Source organism: Drosophila rhopaloa, unplaced genomic scaffold (genome assembly GCF_018152115.1).
Source record: "Drosophila rhopaloa isolate 14029-0021.01 unplaced genomic scaffold, ASM1815211v1 contig_159, whole genome shotgun sequence".
Lineage (NCBI taxonomy): Eukaryota > Metazoa > Arthropoda > Insecta > Diptera > Drosophilidae > Drosophila > Drosophila rhopaloa.
In genome coordinates, this window is record NW_025335038.1 from 733,848 (window position 1) to 756,450 (window position 22,603).

General features: G+C 38.0%; 3 protein-coding genes across 3 annotated transcripts in view; 1 reads left to right on the forward strand and 2 right to left on the reverse strand.

Annotated features, from left to right (window-relative positions):
- The window catches only part of LOC108037244 (pneumococcal serine-rich repeat protein), a 129,731-nt gene that overhangs the window by 70,472 nt on the left and 36,656 nt on the right, over window positions 1-22,603 (reverse strand). The window contains 4 exon segments of the mRNA XM_044457468.1: window positions 9,114-9,275; window positions 9,387-9,638; window positions 11,919-12,409; window positions 12,412-12,728. Of these exon segments, the coding sequence (XP_044313403.1) occupies window positions 9,114-9,275; window positions 9,387-9,638; window positions 11,919-12,409; window positions 12,412-12,448 (942 nt within the window). The 5' untranslated portion in view covers window positions 12,449-12,728.
- LOC108047807 (A-kinase anchor protein 14-like) lies at window positions 2,469-2,930 on the reverse strand. Its single transcript, XM_017128161.2, has 2 exons — window positions 2,855-2,930; window positions 2,469-2,793 (listed from the first exon to the last, which is right to left on the reverse strand). Exons 1-2 carry the CDS (start codon window positions 2,864-2,866, stop codon window positions 2,536-2,538), a joined length of 270 nt encoding a protein of 89 aa, XP_016983650.2. The 5' UTR covers window positions 2,867-2,930; the 3' UTR covers window positions 2,469-2,535.
- LOC108047806 lies at window positions 3,466-4,053 on the forward strand. Its single transcript, XM_017128160.2, has 2 exons — window positions 3,466-3,543; window positions 3,605-4,053. The coding sequence occupies exons 1-2, from the start codon at window positions 3,532-3,534 to the stop codon at window positions 3,842-3,844; spliced, it is 252 nt and encodes an 83-aa protein (XP_016983649.2). The 5' UTR covers window positions 3,466-3,531; the 3' UTR covers window positions 3,845-4,053.

Below are 22,603 nucleotides of genomic sequence, written 5' to 3' on the forward strand. Positions count from 1 at the left end.
TTTCTACTTAGTGCAACAACTTTAAACGGCAACTTGCCGAAGTAAAGCAAAACTCAGATGAGGCAAACTGGGGGAAAAAAAGAGAAAAACTTTTACCACAAATCGGATTTCCTGCATCGATTTGTGGTCTTCGCACGCGCCTCGCACTCAAAACTGTTGCACAAAGTGGATCACAGAGCAACCACTGCCATTTTAAAAGATGCCATCTCTTCGAAACGAGAGCGGCCAGAATCCCCAGCGCGATATCAGAATCAAAGACAACGCACTCGAATGCCAGAGATATTTCCCAAGGAAATAGAAGAGATTCTTGCGCCGGCCCCGCTTTTCCAAGAAGCCATCCAATGCCAGAAGAAGGAAACGTGTGCGAAGCTGACAAGTTTTTCCCTTATTTGTTATTTGTTGGCTGCACCACAAACACGAAGCAGATGGATGACATCGGCCAAGCCAAGTTTGCCAGACGAGAGTGCTCTCGAAGATCGCAGAAGTGTGTGTATAGAGAAAGATTGGTAAAACAATCACGAATTTTGCGGGAGAGAAAGAACCAGGAGGAAATTCCATCAGGGGAGAGTCAAGCTCATAGATTTAATATAAAACTAGAAAAGAACTAAATTCGTTTAAGTGCTAAAGACATAAACCAATATGTATGTAATAGAACAGAAAAGATAAATTTTAAACTTTACGTTTGTGCACTTCACTGCAAGACTTAACTAACGACATAAACATTATCTCAAATGATTTCAAATGCATTTAATAATAGTTTTACTCTAAAACTTTAACGTTCTCATTCAAATATTTAAAACCCATTCATTAAATGTGGAGTTTTTATCAACCTGAATAAAAATAAAGTCGAGTCTTTATGAATGTGCTTTTACTATTTATAATACTGTAAACATGCCTCTGAAAAGGATGATCTTAACGAACTGGCCAACACGTTCGACTTCTATTAAAGTGAGAACTATTAAAGACACAAGCGGCCTGTAAGTTATTCTATTTATGAGCCGATCTGGAATAGAGAACCCAGCTCCATTCACCGGGTTCTGGGTGTGGAGAACAAGTTTTCCCCCCAAGTCATCGCCTGATTGAAGCCGTTTGTCCTCCCCTGCATTCCACCTTCTGACAACGTGCCAAAATAGCCCTCGAGGCTTCTAACTATCGAAGGGCCCAGCTCCAAACTAATTGCCTGGGCACGCCTTCAACTTCTTTACAAAATAGAGAGAAGAGCAGATCTCATCAAGGCGCATGCATATTCATAGTCATAACGAGATTTGAGGTCTGCGTGTTCACACAGTCTTCCACCTTTCCCCGTTTCGAGACACTCCTCATAACTGCACAATTACCTGGTTATTTTAATTAGTCAAAAAGTAAAGAAATACAAAAAAGTTGAGCAAGTGCAGGAAAAAATTGAGGTGACAACACATAGGAAATGTCTAAATATACGAACAAAAGCTGGACAAAGCATAAATCACCTGCGAGGGGAAACAGGGGAACAGGGGAACTGTAACTGCAAACAAGTTAATGAATGTATCTGAGAGATACATCTGCATAGAGCAGCCGCGGACCGGGAGAAAGAGTCGACAAATAGAGTTGGCCGAAAAGCAAAAGACGGCTATAAAAAGCGTTAACAAGACAACAACAGCAATTGGCAAACAATAAAATACACTTAGCCACAGAAGAGCTACTAAATTGCTTTTAACAATTCTCGGAGAGCCCAGCCAGCCAAGCAAATAAATATTTCTGTCTGCCAAATGTGGGTCAACTGGGAAAGCCTCCCCCTTCCCATTTTATAGAAGTTTTTCAATGCCAACGGCAAACATTTCACTCAGCAACTCTGCCAGCTCTTTCTCTCGCGTGTTGGGCAGATTTTAACTACCGTTTAAAATCTATCTTATGGATACTCTCAACTCAACTCAACTCGTCTCCTCCCAACTCCACTCCACTCCCCCTCCGCATTCATTAATCACCTTCAGTAAGTCCAAAGAGTCAATTCCGAACAGCCTGCCAAATGTGTTCCACGCAACGGCTGAATCTCAGTGTCTTTCGGGTGCCTGGAACGAAGCGCACATTTGGCTTTTATCACTCGATCCGTACCAAATAAACTACAAGCCCCTAACGCAAAAAGAAATCAAAGGAAAACACATTTGTGTGCCAGATTCTGGCGCATTTGCGGATTGCGTGAAGAATTTCCAATCGCTAGAGTCGAAAGCTAATTTTATAGCAGAACTTAATGGGTTTTGGGAGAAAGAAACATGCGAAATAATGCATTACATCTGGGACATCCATAAATCTGGGGTTATTGGAAATGACGTGACTTTGAGCGACCGTAGGTTTGCTGGATGAGAAGCGCATAGAAGGGCTTGCGATTGATTTCTTGAACGCTATTTTTTAAACAAAAGACTAGATATGCCACGATAAAACTAAAAAAAATATTGAACATATTAAAAGCCAATAAAAATAGAAAACATATGAAATATTCTTTGTAATTTGGTAAGTAGTTTATTCATGCCGAGTTGATATCAATAATGGTTTTTCATAGACCTAACCGTGGTAGATCTGGTGTCCGTAGGTGGACACACCGTAGGACTTCAGAACGGGGACATGCTGAACCACGGGGACATGTTTCACGACCGGAACATGGTGCACCACCGGGACCTGCTTCACCACCGGAATGTGCTTCACCACGGGCACCACATGAGCCACGGGAACCACATGAGCCACAGGAACCACTCCGTAAGAGGGCTCAATGTAACCAGGAGCAGCAAAAGTCATCGCGAACAGGGCAAAGATCACAGCGATCTAAACAGAAAATAGTAATGTAATGCAGATCAAAGGATGTCTTCAATTTCCTTTTACTTACAATGCGGAACATTTTGATTTGTTGTATTGAATTGTAAACTTAAACTTTGAGATATTGTCACTTGGGTGCTTGTCGGACGACTGTTGATGATTGACCAACGCACCAGTTGCTTTATATAGCCAAAAACCATGGTAGTAATGACTTCTGAACGAGCAAACGTGTTTAGCCACGAATTCATATAATTCTTTGGTATAATTGAGAGAATGGATTTATCAGTTGACCCAGAGGCGTCCTCATATAGGTTTAATTTGTGGTCTTGACCTTGGTTCTTGGCGATCATCACAAGCGCGTGAAGACGATCGATATTATGACAATAATCTTGGGAAGTAAACAATAATAGGCAACGAATCTAAAGACTACACACAATTGAGGAGTTATTGAATGGGGATTATGTCCAAAGGTTGAACAATAACGACCGATAGCGGGAAGTTCGCCGCTGGAGATGAAACAAAATAGAATGCGCATTATCTGAGATACCCAAAAAAAAATTGGATATAATTAAACTGGTTTGGCGCGTGGCGCTCGAACAGAAGTCTTTTGGCGGCTATTTTCGGCTGGGGTGTTAACTACTATAAATAATGATGCCACCGAATGGTCATTCAACAACAGTCGTCCGACTTAAACACAAGTGTGATATCTAACAAGTTAAAGTTTGATTTTTAAAAGAATATTTCAAGATGTTCCGCATTGTAAGTTTCAGGACTACAAATATATCCTCCGAGCTTTTAAGTATTAATACATTCTCCTTAGATCGCTGTGATCTTTGCTCTGTTCGCGATGGCCTTTGCTGCTCCTGGTTACATTGAGCCCTCTTACGGAGTGGTTCCTGTGGCTCATGTGGTGCCCGTGGTGAAGCACATTCCGGTGGTGAAGCAGGTTCCAGTGGTGCACCATGTTCCCGTCGTGAAGCATGTCCCAGTGGTTCAGCATGTCCCCGTTCTGAATTCCTATGCCGTCCCCACCTACGGACACCAGATCTACCACGGTTAGATTTGAGAAAAAGCACCAATGATATCGACCCGGAATGAATAAACTAAATTAACAGGAAAACCTCGTGTGTATTTAATTTAAAAAAAGTTTAAAACAACTCACAGAAATCGATTTTATTTAGGAGTTATAAAAAACTTTCTTGAAGCCTTCTTATGCAATTCTCATTAAGTACAGCCAAACCAATAAAGACAGGCTATAAATATTTTTAATAAATCACTGAAACTTGCATAAAAGTCTAGGCATAACAACGTTTTAAGCCTAAAGGACTTTGCAAACGATATATGAAGTACTACCGTATCCAAAGGAAATGTTTCTGGTAAAATGAGCAACCTATTGGCTAAACTCCCTGTTATGGCCAGCACTTTCCATTTTCAACATTTTACACCACCTTGTATTATTTTATTGCTCCGCGCACCAAAGCTGTTTTCATGGTTTACTGATCATTTTATGGGACACTTTGTTAAGTTTAATTTTCACAACGCTCATTTTGTTATTTGCGAATAGTCACACATAAAGTCGTTAACAAGGTGGCAAGCTTGCAGAGAAAATTTCTTCATTAATCAGCGGAATGGAGTAACGCCTCTGAGCTTCAGCAGCAGCTGCATCTTCCTCCCCTTCCTCCTGGGTTTGTAAAACCCAATCCCAGTTCGTCTTTAATTTGAGCCAATTAAAGTGGCGACAAAGCCTTCGAGTCACAGACTTCGACCGCCTTTCCCTTTTCCCCCGGTTGCGGTTCGATCTTCGTGTTAATGATGAACCTGAATGGATCGTACATGAATTTTTCATTGTTTTTCATTTCGGCTTTATTCGGGTTATTAAATCGCTGGCTAGAAAAACTCTGTAGCGGTTCGGAAAACGAAAGAAATAAACAGAGAAAATATAAAAATAAATTGTGTTCGAAAGTCAATTTTGTGATCATGCTTTTGGGGCCTTTTTGTGGCTGCTTTTGTTTTTTCCTATTGCCAAAAGATTTATTGTTAGCCTTTTCTTCTTAATTTTCCCCACATTTCATTTCTGTTTCAGTTTCGGTTTCAATTCAGGCTGCTACCATTCCAGTTCCACTTCCTTTACAGCTTAAAACAAATTTCTCGCCCAGAGTTTGGCAGTTTTATTTCTCTATTAGAGGGGAAAAATAGTAATTTGCTGCTCGATTATGACGAAATCATTTGATCCGCTTCACATGTGACGTAGTCTCTGTTTTTAATAGTTTTTTTCTGGGCCTGTCTTTTGTGTGGTTTGTTGTCTGTGGTAATGACTTTATCGCCATCGAGCGGCTGCCCAAGATCCGCAGTTCGTTTGATAAATTAACCGCCGGTTTGTAATAATATTTTTCTTTGGCTCGCTCGGGGGGAGTTGCCTTCGATTTGGTGTTGGTGTTGGTTTGCTTTTGTTTTCATTTTGTTAATTATCCGCTTTAATTGTTAATTTAAATCACGAAGAAAAGTGAAACTCAATTGAACTTGAGAGACCCTCTTCCATCTCTTTCCCGTGTGTTATTCTCTTATGAAATTGGGCGTGTTTCGGTTTGAAGGAGGAGAGAAAGGTTTTCTGATCCGATTGTTAACGATAAGAGGAGATTGGATTGCCTTTGCATTTGTGGAGTTTGATTGAAGTGGAGTGGGAGATTTTGTTAAATGCTTGTTAGCCGAACATTTTCAAGTATTACAATGAGGGTATACTTTGGTAAGACTTTTGTACTTTAATAGCACCATTAAATTAGGAAAATTTAATTAAATTTTCCTCTCTCTATTTAAGGTTCAGCGGTTATGATTGCACTAAATAAACCGAATTTCCATGATAGATTTATCTTATTCTCAGTTCTGTTAAATTAGTTATTTACCTTGAGTTTTACCGCTTTTCTTTTCTTGATTTCTTTCCTAAATGTTGATATTTCCTGTATAACTCCCTTAAAAATATTTACATAATATTAACATATTCCCCAAGGCACTTTTCAATGCATTTCGATTTATTCCCCCATGACCTTTTATCAACACCCCAACTGCTAAGTGACTGCACATGGCCGCAATTACAATTCAGTTAGGCTCAAGTTCGACTAAACGATGGCAAATAAAATGGAAAGTTTATTTAAAGGTTCACTTAACGCGAAAGTTGAACTATAACCGAAACAAACGAACTAGTCTGCAACCGTAGCTGAATTTCAAGTGGGACTCGGACTTGGGCTAACTACTCGCCGACTGGGCTAATTCGGTGGTAAATGCTTTATTGCCGCCCAGCAACTGCAGCTGGCCATATGGTCTGCCCGCAAGTCGGACTTCGAGTCCAGACTGGGGCTAACTTATTGGGCGAAAGGTTACAGCCAGCAATTGTTATGCAAATCTGGCGGAGGGAGATTGCCGCGAACACAATGGACACCCATTCGATAGAATCGGACAAGCACAGGCGGCCAGGCGGCGAACCAAATCGAAATTCAAAATTTGAAATTCGAAATCCTATCGAGGCGAAACATGAAATTATGACTGCCATAAAGTGGAGCACTTCCTCGACTCCCGCACACGAAATCGAAATTGTCAATGCGATTATATGGTCGCAGCTCTTAGCTAATCGCGCCGTTAGAGTCTAAATTGCGCCACCTTCACTTTTCCTGCGGCTTTTCCAAGGAAGTCTGGGAAAACCAACTTATTTTCTCGCTTTTGCCACGCTGCTGCTTGTCTTGACCATTTTTGGTGGCCCCAGTTGGTTGGAAAACAAAGACATCCTGTCGTCGCAGGCGACAGGGAACATGATTGTTTACGCTTCATTTGACCAGAACAGCGAATGCTTAACCCATTGTTGCCGGGAGGTGGTGAGGGGTTAAGAGAAACCCCTAAAAGCAAACACTTGTAAAAGATCTTATCGGCAGAGACAAACATCGAACAGCCTGATTACATTTACATTTTTATTTGCAAGTTACATAAGAAAGTGCAAGTCTCCCGTTAAGGAGAACTACAAATATTCCAAAATAATACTTGAGAAACTTAGATAATGTGGAACATTTGAAGTTGAAATATTTAATATTCAAACTTAAAGACCATTTAAAAAGAAGAACTTAAAAAAGACTTGATTGAGCTTGTTTTAATATACAGAGATTTATTGAGTTATAGTTTATACATCCTCACCAAACTTTTTCCCACAACTAATTCCCACATAATACAAATAAATTTCGACTTTCGGCCAAATCCATAGCGTTATTCTCACTGGGCTTCGCTTTGTTTTGGGCTGGCTTTCAATTAAAAAGGAGATTGCAGTCGGCTCCTTGGGGAACTGCAGCAGAGATCTCAGCTCGTTATGGCCATCGACATTGTCCGGCAGCTGACAAATTTTGGTTTTTGCTTCACGGCGATCATCTCTCAATCTCAATTCCGAACCCAAACTCGATCTCCATCTACCCGACTGCCTTTCCATTTGGTCTTCGGGTAGCTCTGGGGCTTGATTGCGTTTGTGGGGCTTGATCGGTTTGTGGAATTGGAACTCTAGTTAACAGTTCGGATTTGGACACTGAATGCGTGTCTCCGCCCCCGGGAACTGCAGAAGCAACAACTGCAGCCACAAACAATTGACAGAGACAAACGCCTAACAACTTATTGGAAATATGTTTAACCATTTTGGGCAATTGACATTTGGTGCTGCCGTCGTCGCTCGATACTGCCTAACTCCAAAGCTCTCCAGCTCTGTGAGGCTCTCTTTCTCCCATCGACAACGTGACAAAACAATTGTCGTAAATCAGGGGCAGCCAGCCGGAGTTTAGCGAGCTGGGTTTTTGTCTTCAGCATTTTTCGGCTAACTGCCCACAATACAAACTCAACTTTTTTAGTGCTTCGTCTGGTCTATTGATTTTTGTTTACTTTCATTTGGCTCGTGGCCGGCTGCGTTTGGTTTCGGTTTCGGTTTGGGTTTGGCAAGGAGGAAGAGCGAATGTGTTGGTGGAATTCCATTGAAAAAAGCTTAAAAGGAATTTTCAATTAGCCGAAAAATAAAAAAGTAACAATTCCTGAATGGGTCAAGAAAATGGGTAACGAAAGTACTTTTTTGTTGACTTTTAACGAAAGCAATGAGGAAGGTTTTAATACAGGACATAATAAGCATATAAATAAACAAACAAAACATTTTTCGTATAGATTACATGGATAGAATTTCGCCAATAAATAAAAATGTCTTTCCATTTGATCTCCATTTCACACCGATTCTTATGCAATACTACTCCTCACTTCTGTCACGGTCAAAGCTCAATTGAAACCGACACAAATCAAAGCCAAAGGCGGAGACCAAAGCTTGAGACTCTCTTCCGTCTTAGATTTTCCCGACTCACACACAATTACATAATATGGGGAGCCCAGAGCCTTGTTTATAGACAATATTGTTCAGATAAAAATCCCCCTAAATCAAAGAAATTCGAAAAAGAAAACCGAAAAGTGCAGCAAACAAATCTGTGGGCAATTCAGAGACGTCGAATTCACTCTCGATTGAAGGTGTTACAAACGTCCAAATGCCAATTATCAACCAGTGGTTCGAGGAGGTTATCTCAAGACCCCTTTCCTCTCCCTCGCAGCAATTTTCACTTTCAGCTCAATAAATTTTCGTAACAAAAATGAAAAAAAGAGCGAAGAAAACAAGGGAACATTGTTGTCTTGATTATCGAGGGGAAGTATTGTAATTGGGGGATTGAGGGGATTTGAGCAGGCGGCGGGGACAATGAGAATGACTGACGGATTCGGCCTTTTTTCCTGGCTTGGGATCCAAAACTAGTTGCACAATTTCGAGACGCACAAACGGAAGCCGCTGGGGGGGGAAACTCACACAAAACAGAGGAAAAGGGGCAAAAAACCCAAGTCATTGGGGCCAAAGAAAAACCATATAATAAAATGCGTAAAATTGCATTTTTCATGTTTTGTTACACTTTTACCTGCCGCTATAATTATATTTTTGGGTGGTTATGTCAAATATATTTTATGTTAAAAAGATAATAATTTAATGTGCATAAGAAAGTTAAAATTTTGGAAAGTTACACTGATAAAATACGCCCTAAAAGCTATTTAAACTTATTTTTTTGCCTTACATATATAAGTGTAGTTTAATACACACATGAATGGAACGATTATTGACTTAGAGAAAAAGATATTGACTGAAAGAGGAAAAAGCTAATAAGTTTGCACAATGAGCTGTGCATGCGTGCATTTAAATAAAAATTTTCCCTTCGTTGAAATGGAAAAAATTGCGCAGAAAAGTAGGCAATCCTTTAAAAAACTTAACAAAAGAACAACTCTTAACTTACCGAGTGTACTGCTAGATGGCGCTGCAATTCCGCGTTGCCAAACAAAGTCAGTTCCGTGATTGTCGGCGAACTCTCCAATTTACTCTCCATTTCGCGCAGCCACCGCCGCAACTCCTTGGGATCCTCGCAGAGACCTTCAGGTCGTTGGGTCTCATCAAGCATCTGTTTTTTTTATTTAAAAATGATTTAGTTATAAGAGGAACAAATTAAATTCATAATTTAATACAAATTATGCATTTAAAGTCTGAAAGACAGAGGTCGCGGCGCACTCACCTTAAAACAGCATTCGCTCGACTTTTCCAAAACAGTGGAGGCGCCCTCTATCTCACAGCGCGCCTCCTTGCAAGTATCCAAAAGGTTCGTGTCCATGATATAGTTGTAGTTCGTTTGAATGGCCGCCCAGAGATCGTCTTTGCCAGAGGAACCCAGGCCCAAGGTGGCGCTGCTATGGAGACTGGTGGAACTACACTGACTGTTTCCGCTTCCCCACGAATAACGGTGCATTTTATTGCTATGGGAATTTTTCTGAAATTTTAAAATATTTTTAAATTTAGCAAAATTTTTAAAGAATGTTAGATGTCTATCTTATGTTTTAAGTATGAAAATATTTTGTAATGTTTTTACTTGTCCAAGTCATTACTTGAGTATCAAGCTTACCTAAAACCTCGCAGATATTTCATTAAAAAAACAAACATATAATGTGTTAAAAATATAATATTTGTATGGTCCTTGTATGGTAATAAAACATAATGTATTGTAAACTAATTATAACAAATGAACAATACAGACATGGCTAAATTAACTCTTCTAATGTTGCTGATCAAAAATGTATATACTTAATGTCTCCTTTACAACGTTACAAACTAAAATTAAATTAAAACATCTGCAATCTTGTGACTATAATTAGAATACTCTCTTGCAAGGGTAAAAAAAAACACATTATACACACAAATAAATGTTGACAAATGTTGATTGATTTAAAGCACCTCAAAAATAAAGCCACTGAAGTGGCAATGACCAAACAAAAGCGAAAAAAATAAATATGGGAAAAAGGAAGGGGGAAACCGCTAAAAGTTGTTAATAAATAAGTAATTTGAGGCGTGCCAAATACGGCCGAAACAATATGCTTTGGCCATCTTGGGAGCCGGCGATTCAGATTCCCGGCTCTAGGCCGCTCTGAAAACCGGTTTTTATTCACTCCAAATTGCAAAGCGCGCGCAATTAATTAATGCATTTTGCTCATTTGTCCAAGAAAGTCCCCAGCTCAGGCTGAAATCGTGGAAGGAAATTCCTTATTTACACAATCGCAATGCAATCGTCATCCCAAAAGCAAACGAAATTGAAAATCGTAAATGAAATGGTGTGTGCTTTTCTGTTATTGATGGAATGACTGGCTGCTGTTTCGGCTGATTTGGGGAATTGATTAAATGAATGAGCAGCAGCAGTGAGCAAGAAAAAGAGGTGTGGGGCGGCATTTAACGCCGAGTGACTCGCATTTCGGGCAAAAACTCGCCCACAGTGACTAAGAAAAGTCTGCCGCCAAATAAGCTGTAAAATATGCAAGCTGTGACACCTGGAGGCCTTGAAAAAATAGATCTGTGGTCTTGGTCTTGTAAAATTCAACAGATTTTTATCGAGGAATAAAGTGAATATATCTCGGAAACTGTGAGAACTGGGGCAAAACTACTTGGTATGCAGATTTTGTGTTAGGCCCACGCTGATAACATGTTTTTTTTAACGATTTTGACACGCCCTCTCCCGTTAATAAAAACTAAAAATATAAAACACACCGCTTATGACACTAAGATCTTATCTGGAGCATTATTTACAAACATATTAGATTAATCACTGCAAATTTGCGAACATTTGAACTGATTTTATTTTTATAGTAAATTTACGTTAGCTAAATTATTTTTCAAAACAAATTCAATGCACCTTCCTGAGCAATAGGATAATTTTCCGCCTGTGTAAAAGAGGAATTGAAAAATGTTTTACTTTCCTGTTTGCAGCATAAATTAGCAATTTGTGTTCATGGCCACTGGCGCCAACTTAGTTGCACATTTAACCGTTGAAACTCGGTTTCATAAAGGCATGCTAATCGGGAAATTTATTAATAATTTATTAAAGCAATTTCCGTTGACACAGACACACACTGAGACACACCATTAGGGGAGCATGAACAAGAACAAAGCAGAAAATTCTAACGGCCGCTTGTCATTTTAGAAGACCAAACTCGTTAGCGTGTGGAACGAAGGCTAAAAGTGCAACAGGTTCGGGAAGATGGAGGAGTGCATTGCGAAAATAAAAGCTAAATTGTAAATACCCTAGCTAAAACATTGCCGCAGTGCTAAACTTTAACTGATTGGTGACCCCAAACTCTTCTTTAAATTCAAAGCTTAAACCACAACTTAAAGGCAATGTAAATCCCTTTATTTGACCTACACAACAAAATTGTAATAAGTTTTGAGACTATTTTATTATTTCCTATCCTAAAAAGATGGCTGCACTGGTAAACTTTTTTGATTGGTGACCCCAAACTCTTCTTTAGATTCAAAGCAAGGTTAAACCAGAACTGCATTTACATTCCCTTTATTTGACCTACACAAAACAAATTGTGGTAAGTTTAGTGACTGTTTTAATATATCCTATCCTAAGAAAGGGTACTACCTTAACCGGCTTATGATCGATCGCCAATTTATGCGCACACACAATGAATGTATGTAGTCATAATATTACCAGATACCTGTATTCTCTCTCTCTTTCTCTCTTCCCCCCAAAAAAATGACCATTTTTGGGATCACTCACCTTGAGGCTGTTGTAGGGCCGTTCCAAATGCAGCTTGGCCTGGATGACGTCACGACGCTCCTGCTGCTCTTCGTTCGAGGCCTGCAGTGACGTCATGGACTGCGACTGCTTCATTGAGTCGTTTCCAACACTGTTGGCTCCAAAGTTCAGTTGACCGCCGCTAGTGGAGCTCTTGGGAACTCCACTTTCCGTTTTCGTCACATTCAAATTTGTTTTTCCTCTTGATCCACGTCGCTGCTTTTTGAGCGAACTACTGCGGCTACTGCTGGCCGACTTGGTGGTTAGGTCCGCCTTATTTGGGGGCGTGGCTGGTACGGCGAATATGCCATCCAATTTTATGGTTTTCGTTGTGTTTTCTTGACTTCGGGTGGTGGCTTCGTTCGGGGACTCCAATTCCCTTACTGATCCTTCGTTTCCACCCTTCATCATGGCCGCTTTTTCAGTCTCTTGGTTGCTTATCATCGCTGCTTCTTTCTCTGATTTCGGGGTTCCCCTTTCTCCCCCGTTTCATTTTCCTGTTGCATTTCCATTGTTCTCCAACTATTTGGCTTTAGTTTTCATGTGTGCATTTGGGGAGCATGCTACTTATTTAGAGAGCAAGTTATGTAAATCAAACCCCTCAAAAGTCACCCGAAATTTGCATGTCTGCCAGGCTTCCTCTCATTTCCATTGTTTTCCGTTCCGTTGCCGGCGTTCCGCTCTCTGACAATGACCTTCAGGGCGTTCCTTTCGATTTCCGTTCGTTTTTATGCAAATACCTGTTTCGTTATTTTAATAAAATGTCGGTTTCACGTATCCAAATTAATTCCACTGAAACGAAACAAGAGAGGAGGGAAATTTGCACATTAGTCATAAGGAAATCAAACAAATTAGGAGGAAAAACAAGTGGGCCGAGATGAAATGATGATTATGATTAGAGAGGGGCCACTGCATGGGGCAGCATAATTAGCCGAGCTACAGTTATTCGTTTCTCATTTTCCTTCTACTAATGATGGGTATTATTACTATAGGCAAGCCATTAAAAGATGAAAGCGAATTGCACTGGATTCATTTCCTACAAGCATTTATTTGCACCATCTTTTGAATTAAACGGATCTCATGGGTTGCTACCATGTGCATTTTAAGGTTTGAATTTAGAAAGAGGCATTAAATGTACAATATATACAAAAACGAAGCATAAAACATCATAAATTCCTTATGAATATTATTAATATTGCAACACTTCCTTATATATTTTCTTAAGAAATGTATCCCCTGAGTCAAATAGTTGTCTACCTTCTTTGGATATAACAACTCTGCGGCTTATCAGATGTTGCCCCACACTTTCGGTGATGAAAGAAGCCTCTATCTTAACCTCCGTGACCCCTCCATTCTCCTCCTGCATTAGCATAATTAACTCTCGTAGAACCTCAGCTGAGTGCAGTGGCCATATCACAGCCTCATATCTCATATCGCATATCGCACCCACTGCACAGTAAACAAAACGAAACTGTAAACGGCAATTAAAAGCAACTGTAACCCGCAGACAGCTAACTACATAATAACAGCGGGGTGGAGAGGTTGGCGGGACTCGGGGAAATTATAATAATTACATATGTAAAATATTACTTAATTTCAGAGCTTTGGCCAGCGACTCCCGGGCAGCTGGGAAATATAAACAATGAACACGATTCTAATCGCGGCGCAATCAAATTTTCATACGAAATTAGTCGCGAAAAACACTTGTGGGCCATATTCGTATGCAAATTTCTTGGCAAAAGGCGGTGGATGTTGTCCACTTCCAAAATTGGCCTGCAAGCGTTCATTTAGCGACTTGAGCCCCAGATACAAAGATATCCGAAAGACACAGCTTAGGAAAATAAAATAATACAATTGGCAAATGGAAGTGGGTGGAAGTTGGAGTAATTGAGGGATGAGGGCGTACCCCACCAAACACAAATCAATGCTAAAGCTGTAAATAAAGTTTTTCAGGTCCTTGGGCAACAAAATTGTTACAAAACAAAAGCAATCCGAGCATTAACCCAATAATGACAGGGTTGTTAGCCAGTGATTGCAGCGATCGATTTTTAATATAATTAATCTATCCCTAAAGATTATAAAATGAAAGACCGATTTTTAAGGGGATACGGGCACAGCCCAAACCGTAAGAGCAAGAGCAGCCAAATTTTTTCACAGTATTCCATTAATCTTAAGATTCGAACTTTTGACCAAATACGTATGTACATATGTATATTTGGAAATGTTTTGATTTGCTTATATGTACAATACATGTACATACATACAATGTGTGTGTATGTTTCTATTCAAAAGTAGATAATGTGCTTAAATACAAATAAAATGATTTATTATACCCGTTTATCGATCAAATGTGGAATCAGAAAATAATACGTTACTTTGCTGTTTTTGTATTGGATGCCAATCTTTTACTGTGTGTACAAAGGTTTTCGTTTCATTCAAAACAAGAAATTTGAAAATAACAAATTCCAATTTGCAAACAAGTATACATATTTGTGCGCAAATTAAAATTGCATTGATAACATTGTAACTGATAAAAAGTATACAAGCTCACGGCTTTTACTTGGATCACTTTCATTTATTATATAGCTCTGCCAGTATCCTTCTGATTCTCTCTCTTGAAGGATCTTCTACAAAGGTTGTTATATATATCAAATATATCAATATATCCAGTTATATCCAGTTATATCCAGTTATATAACTGGATATAACTGGATATAACTGGATATAACTGGATATAACTGTTGGATGGACGCCATTCCCAATTTTTGAAAGAGTTTCGGCAAAAATTCCTGCAGAACTGTCTCCTTTTAAGTGCACTCGCATATTTTTCGTGAGCGCTAGTTTGTTTATCTGTGGCCATAAAAATGAAGATTTTAAACTGGCCTTTATTTCGTCAGCTCTTGTACCTCTTGGCACAACAGGAAGGGTTTGGCGAAAGTCTCCAGCTAGCAGGACTGTAATACCACCCATCAACATAGTATTCTCATTAATATCTTGCAGGGTTCTATTTAAGCCCACCTTTATGTGACATTGTGCACTCATCCCAAACAATTAACTTACAATCTTTAAACACCGCAGCCATATTACATTGCTTTGAAATAGAGCAATGAGGTGTTTCTAAATTAACTAAATCCAAAGGAAGTTTAAATGTAGAATGAGCAGTTCGACCTCCATTGAGCAGGGTAGCAGCTATACCGAAGATGCTACAGCTAGGGCTATTTTTTTAACTTCGAACTTTTGCCAACAATAAGTTTGTCAAGAAGGTTTTACCTGTCCCTCCAGGTGCATCCAAAAAAAATATTTCACCCATCTCAGCCCCAATGCTTTGTAAAATTGTATTGTATACGACTTTTTGCTCGTTCGCTTAATATTAGTTTGGAGTTAGGAAATTGGGTTGTCAGGACTTTCTTATTTCTTATGATATATCAATATATCAATATATCAGTTATATCCAGTTATATCCAGTTATATCCAGTTATATCCAGTTATATCCAGTTAATCCAGGATAACTGGATATAACTGATATATTGATATATTGATATATTGATATATTGATATATTGATATATTGATATATCGATATATTGATATATTGATATATTGATATATTGATATATTGATATATTGATATATTGATATATTGATATATTGATATATTGATATATTGATATATTGATATATTGATATATTGATATATTGATATATTGATATATTGATATATTGATATATTGATATATTGATATATTGATATATTGATATATTGATATATTGATATATTGATATATTGATATATTGATATATTGATATATTGATATATTGATATATTGATATATTGATATATTGATATATTGATATATTGATATATTGATATATTGATATATTGATATATTGATATATTGATATATTGATATATTGATATATTGATATATTGATATATTGATATATTGATATATTGATATATTGATATATTGATATATTGATATATTGATATATTGATATATTGATATATTGATATATTGATATATTGATATATTGATATATTGATATATTGATATATTGATATATTGATATATTGATATATTGATATATTGATATATTGATATATTGATATATTGATATATTGATATATTGATATATTGATATATTGATATATTGATATATTGATATATTGATATATTGATATATTGATATATTGATATATTGATATATTGATATATTGATATATTGATATATTGATATATTGATATATTGATATATTGATATATTGATATATTGATATATTGATATATTGATATATTGATATATTGATATATTGATATATTGATATATTGATATATTGATATATTGATATATAGATATATTGATATATTGATATATTGATATATTGATATATTGATATATTTATATATTTATATATTTATATATTTATATATTTATATATTGATATATTGATATATTTATATATTGATATATTGATATATCATAAGAAATAAGAAAGTCCTGACAACCCAATTTCCTAACTCCAAACTAATATTAAGCGAACGAGCAAAAGTCGTATACAATAAAATTTTACAAAGCATTGGGGCTGAGATGGTGAAAATTTTTTTGGATGCACCTGAGGGACAGGTAAACCTTCTTGACAAACTTATTGTTGGCAAAAGTTCGAGTTAAAAAATAGCCCTAGCTGTAGCATCTTCCGGTATAGCTGCTACCCTGCTCAATGGAGGTCGAACTGCTATTCTACATTTAAACTTCCTTTGATTTAGTTAATTTAGAAAACCTCATTGTCTATTTCAAAGCAATGTAATATGGCTGCGGTGTTTAAGATTGTAAGTTAATTGTTTGGGATGAGTGACAATGTCATAAAGGTGGGCTTAATAGAACCCTGCAAGATATTAATGAGAATATATGTTGATGGGTGGTATTACAGTCCTGTTAGCTGGAGACTTCAAACCCTTCTGTTGCCAAGTCAAGAGCTGACGAAATAAAGGCCAGTTTAAATCTTCATTTATGGCCAGATAAACAACTAGCGCTACGAAAATATGAGTGCACTTAAAGGAGAAGTTCTGCAGGAATTTTTGCCGAAACTCTTTCAAAATTGGGAATGGCGTCCATCCAACAGTTAGTGGAAAAATAGTTATAACAGCACGCTTAGGAAATGTAGTCAAAACGTTCAAGACCTTACATCCAAAATATTTCCTGACATTTCCAACATATCATGTAAGCTTAGATTGGCTATCTGAGCGCGCCATTTTGACAACGAACAAGAGAGAACGCTATGGTCGGGTGCCCTGACTATCAGATACCCGTTACTCGCTAAAGGGGTGCGAGGGAGATGGAGATGAAACTTTTATCGCATAACTTTTTAACGAATGGTCCGATTTGAAAATTTCTTCTACATTTCGATAGGTATTGATAAACACAATAAAACTGCTTTTTACTTTTCGAAATATTTAAATTTTTAAAATCGTATATAAGCGTTGTGGGCGTTAGGGCGTGGCCCATTTTGAAACAAACTTGCGCTGCGTAGGAACTTCTAAAATCTACAGAAATGCCAATCTTCTAGTTTTATAGTTTCCGAGATCTCAGCGTTCATACGGACAGACAGACAGACAGACAGACGGACAGCGGACTGGCTTATCGACTCGGCTAGTGACCCTGATCAAGAATATATATACTTTATAGGGTCGGAAACGCTTCCTTCTAGCTGTTACATACTTTTGCACGAATACAATATACCCTTTTACTCTACGAGTAACGGGTATAAAAATGAAAGAGCAACCACTATTAATAATTTACTGCTAAACTTATTTGATGGTTTGAGTCTCCTATAAATCGGTCGACTCTGTTCCTGATGCTGTAATGCTGTTCTTACCCTGTTGAATTTTTAATTCTTTGAATCCTCGAATTCCTCAGCTAATCTGTCTCTTAGGATTAGAGCACCCGTAATGTTATTGCGAAATTTAAGTCCCCAAGTTATGATGGGACCGATTGCAGATAAGGTCTTCTAGAATGTAATCAAGCACGTTTTCGGGGTGCGCGAAGGGAAACAGTGTTTTCCAGGATCCCATTAATACCATCGTCTGCTGGCATTCCTCTAAAGTTTGCTTTGCAATAACTATAAAAAATCGGGGGCAGACTTTGAGCTGGCTGGCTGATCTTAGAAGATTGCTTTCTCTGGACAATTTTTGTCATGCTCTGGGCTAGCTCTGCCAGTAGCCTTATTATTCTCGCTCTGAAGGATCTTCTAAAATGTTGTTTACACAGGGTTTTAAGTAATCATATTTTAACATTATTAAACCTAGGGTTTCAGTGGATAGGTCTATTGGAGATACCACATTAAAAAACGCCTTTTCTCCTCAGGGGTGGTGTGGAATGGAAGTCTTGCACCGTACTAACAATTTAAGCGACGAGTCCGTAGTTAAATTATAAAAACGCACCAGCATTACACTTTAAACAGGTTTTCACAATTTACTATTGCATCTTTATCATATTTATTTATTGTTTTTATTGTTTCGAAAAGAACACCTTTATATTTTAAATATAAAATTAACGCTTTCTGTTCCAAAATGGTATAAATACAGTATAAATACATATAATTTCTAGCTAGTCCTATTTTTAAATTTTCCATCTTCCACTTCTAAGAACTACTTTTTCGCCAATTATTTTTATGACTTTGTGCGAAAGACATATTAATTCCATAATTAAGTAATGAATGCGGCAAAAGCCTCAGCTCTTTTAAGTGCTGACCATTAAATCCAATGTTGGCTTTATGACTCATGGAACCTGAAATGGGGGCCCAAGGAATCGCTGCCGTCTGACCGTTTCCCCTTTTATGCAAATTTCCACTCGGTCTGCATGCAAAATGGGGATTCGCATTCGCATTCGGATTCGCGAGTGACTAACAACCAAAAGGCCGTTGAAAAGGCGTTGAAAAAGTAGAAAAAGATATTCGTAGTCCTCCCCTTCCCGACCAATTCATTTGGGAAATGGCGAATTTCCAGTTTACATTCGTTTGAGTTTCAGGTTTATAGGTTTGGCGTTAAACTTCCGCGTGGAAATGGGAGACTTTGCTTGTTTTATCGGTTAGGATTTGGGCTTAAAAGTCCTAAGAATTCCGATTAATGAACTTGTTTTCAAAATTTAATCCCCAATCAGTGGCTCTTTAAAGTTCAAATGAGGCATAGGTATGATCATCGAAAGTTACACAATAAAACCCAGATAAAAGCCCACAAATATGCAAATTAATTTCCCCCATTATGCATTACCCAAATATTTAACCTATTCAGATAATAACTCACTTTGCTTTGAACAGTTTTCTATCGAATCTTCTCTTGTGTTTTTGTCCACCTGTTGAACTCTTGCATAACACACCAGTAAACATTCGGTAATAGCACAAAAGTTCCAAAGAAAACCGATCTTCGAGCGAAACCAAAGTCAAAACCCCCACCAAAACATGTGGAACATAAAGTTTTTAGCCACAAAGCCCACAGACCTCGGAGACCCAGAGATCGGAGACCCCCAGACCAGAAGAAGAAGCCAAAGCAAAGGCCATTAATAAGCACAAAGAGGAGGGCAGTAAAGGGGAGGCAAAGGGAGGGCTAAAAATAGACAAATATTTGCGTAGAAATAAGCCAACGAAACCAAAATGAAGTCAACAGACATGTGGATTGTGGGGAGTGGTTTCAGAGGAAGGCAGACGCCTCAAGATCGCAGGTTCCTACACATTGTCTATGCCAGACACGAAGTTTTTCGAGAAGCTCGTAAATCTGCCAGGGCTCATTGTTCATCGTTATAAAATGCCGGGAATGATGACAATAGAATCTATTTCAGGAGACTTCAAAACTTTCGATCTTTCTCTGAGTATCTGCTCGTAAATCATTAAACTATGTGCCTATCTTTTGGCATTGGAAATCAAGGTCTTCAGATTTGGGCACTAAATGCTCACTGATTTCAGATAACGCATGAGTGACTCTCCCTTAAAAAGCCAATACAAACCTAATACTTATAGTGATTTAGTCGTATTAATTTACAATTGAATCCCCTGCAAACAATTAAGCTTTTATATCTTCCTCACTTTTGATTTCCCTTTCAGAGTTCTTTAAAAACGAAAACAAAACTTTCATTGTTCTGATTCGCACCAAAACCTTTTCCATTTCGTTTTATTTCATTTGCCTTAACTTTGATCTTTATTCACTTCCGTTCTGCACTTTATTTACTCTACTTTCGGTTCATCTTAAATGAAAAACCGGATGTGAACTCACTAAATTTTATATTATTCTCACGCTGGAAAACTCTGTGGACCATTAAAGCAAATCAAGTACAAACAATTATTTTGGTTGCCCAGTTTCTTCCGATGAACTTTACTCGTGCCTCAAGATTAGATAGTGTTGATAAGGTAATTGAGCGGCACTCGAGTGGCCCCAAATGTAATCAATTATATAGAATATGGCATTATCTGGGGCCCCTTACCGAGATAAGACTTTGAAGTTCTTTAGTTGGCCACAATAAGTGTTCAACGTTCGCGTTTTGGCCATAATTTAGTCATCAGCTGGCTTTGTGTGTGAAGTCATGAGTAAGAATGGGTTGCGATAAGATCGTTTATAGAGGCGGGATTTTGGTATAGCGTGATTTTATTGACCAGAAAATGATTAAGGCAGGTAAAGAAATAAAGGTTTCTTTGTTTAAAGTAGCAAAACATCAATAAAATATTATTGAGAAATGTAGATATACATATAAACAATAGTCCGTAAGAACTACCATCACTAATTGCTAAAGCTATAGGCGATTGCAGACACTTTGCCGACCCCAGAAACGGACAATCAGATAGACCCAGACCGAGACAATCGACATTCCGCAGACCAAAGCGTAATTAAAATATTGTTTATATCGCACAGCAGTTTGCAATATAAACCAGCCAACCAACTTCTCTGCAAATTCTTCCAAGAATCGCGTTGGCAGTGCCAACATTTGCCACACATTTGGCCATTCAAGCCCAGTTGACCAGGCTAAGAGCCATGATTGGAGGAGACCCCAAAGGCAGACAACATGCCATAAATTGACAATTGCCAAAGACAGTGCTGCACCAACAGCAACACAACTGCAGCAGCAACAGCTGCTGTTGCAGCAGCAACACCTAATGAATTGTTAACTGCACGGACCCAAGAAAGAGGGGAAGTATTGAAAAGCATTGAAAAGAGGTGAGACGGCGTCACTTTTGGCACACGTGAATGTTGGCCAAGTGGCCAAATCGCTGGCAATCTGGCGACAATAACAATAACCATATTGACTTGTAAACCAACATCAGCAGCAGCAACAGCAACAAAAGCGAAACCTTTTCGGTGGCGAAGGGGTTAAGGCATCGGAGCAACCACAATTGCAACCGCAAAAACACAGAAAACAATCACAATATGCGGTCCAGTGCAACCTAGTTTAAATTAAGGGGTCTGTCTGCCTACAGAGCAGTTTTGGTTTTTTGTGGCCACCCGAGACAATGAATTGTTTAATTTGTTGTGGTCGTGTCTTGCTTTGACAAACTTTTATCGGCTGGTACATGAGATATGGCGATGGGGAGAGGCAGATATGGAGGTTAAGAGCCAATTTTTTAATGCTCCAGGTTGAAAAGGGTTTTCTTGGATCCTAAATTATTATGAAGTTTACATACAATAAATGCTAAAACATGTTAATAGGGAAAACTAAAGTATAAGTAATACAAAATTTGTGATTTACTTCTTAATATGTTCTTTAGTTTTTGCACATACAAAATTGATAGATTTCTCTGTGACATTCTTATGATTTTGTATCATCTCCTGCAATCCTCTTCTGTATTTATTTATTATTTTAAATTTCCATGTTTAAATAAAAAAAATACAAGTCCATTTTCATTATCTCTTTATTATCCCTTTTAAAATATAGATTTCTTCACAACCATTCCCTATTTACATTTGTGAAATAACCTTCAACTCCTGATTCTCACCCAGTGTTTCAGGGTATGCAATCACTTTGTCTGAAAATCAAAAGTTCCCCTCCACTCATGGCAATACAAAGGAATGCAGGGGGAGCAAAATAAATACAAATAAAAAGCAACTGCAAGTATAGTGCCACAGATGTCGACATGGAACATGGCCACGGAATAAAGACAGTGGACAGAGGACCAACAGACCCAGGCCCAGTCAAAAGGAAACTCTTTTCTTGTTTATATTTCAGTTGATTTTCGGTGCAAAAGCAATTAGAGAAGTGGTTCACCACTGGATTGGAAAAAACGAAAGTTATCATGGCTCGGAAACGGGCGACAAATTTTCAGTAACATGCTAACATTGTATTGCCACCTCCAAACCACGGAGCCAACCAAACACCCGCTATCTGCTCTACCACCTACATTATTACAGTGGAACTACATTAAATCGAACCCTACACCTGCGATATATTTTAAAGAAATCTTTGCCACATCTCATCAATAAAACTAGAAGTTCAACTTTGGGTAAAATAAGAAATAACTAACATGAAAATGGGTCCAAAATTTGATCAACGCTAAATTGAAAATTTTGAATGCAGATTTTTAGAGAATCAAATCACGAGTCTTTAGAGGTATGCCACTTTGGAATCGGATTAAGTTTGGCAAAGTGATGGACTCTCCAAGTCCAATTTTGGGTCAACGTTAAACAAGTC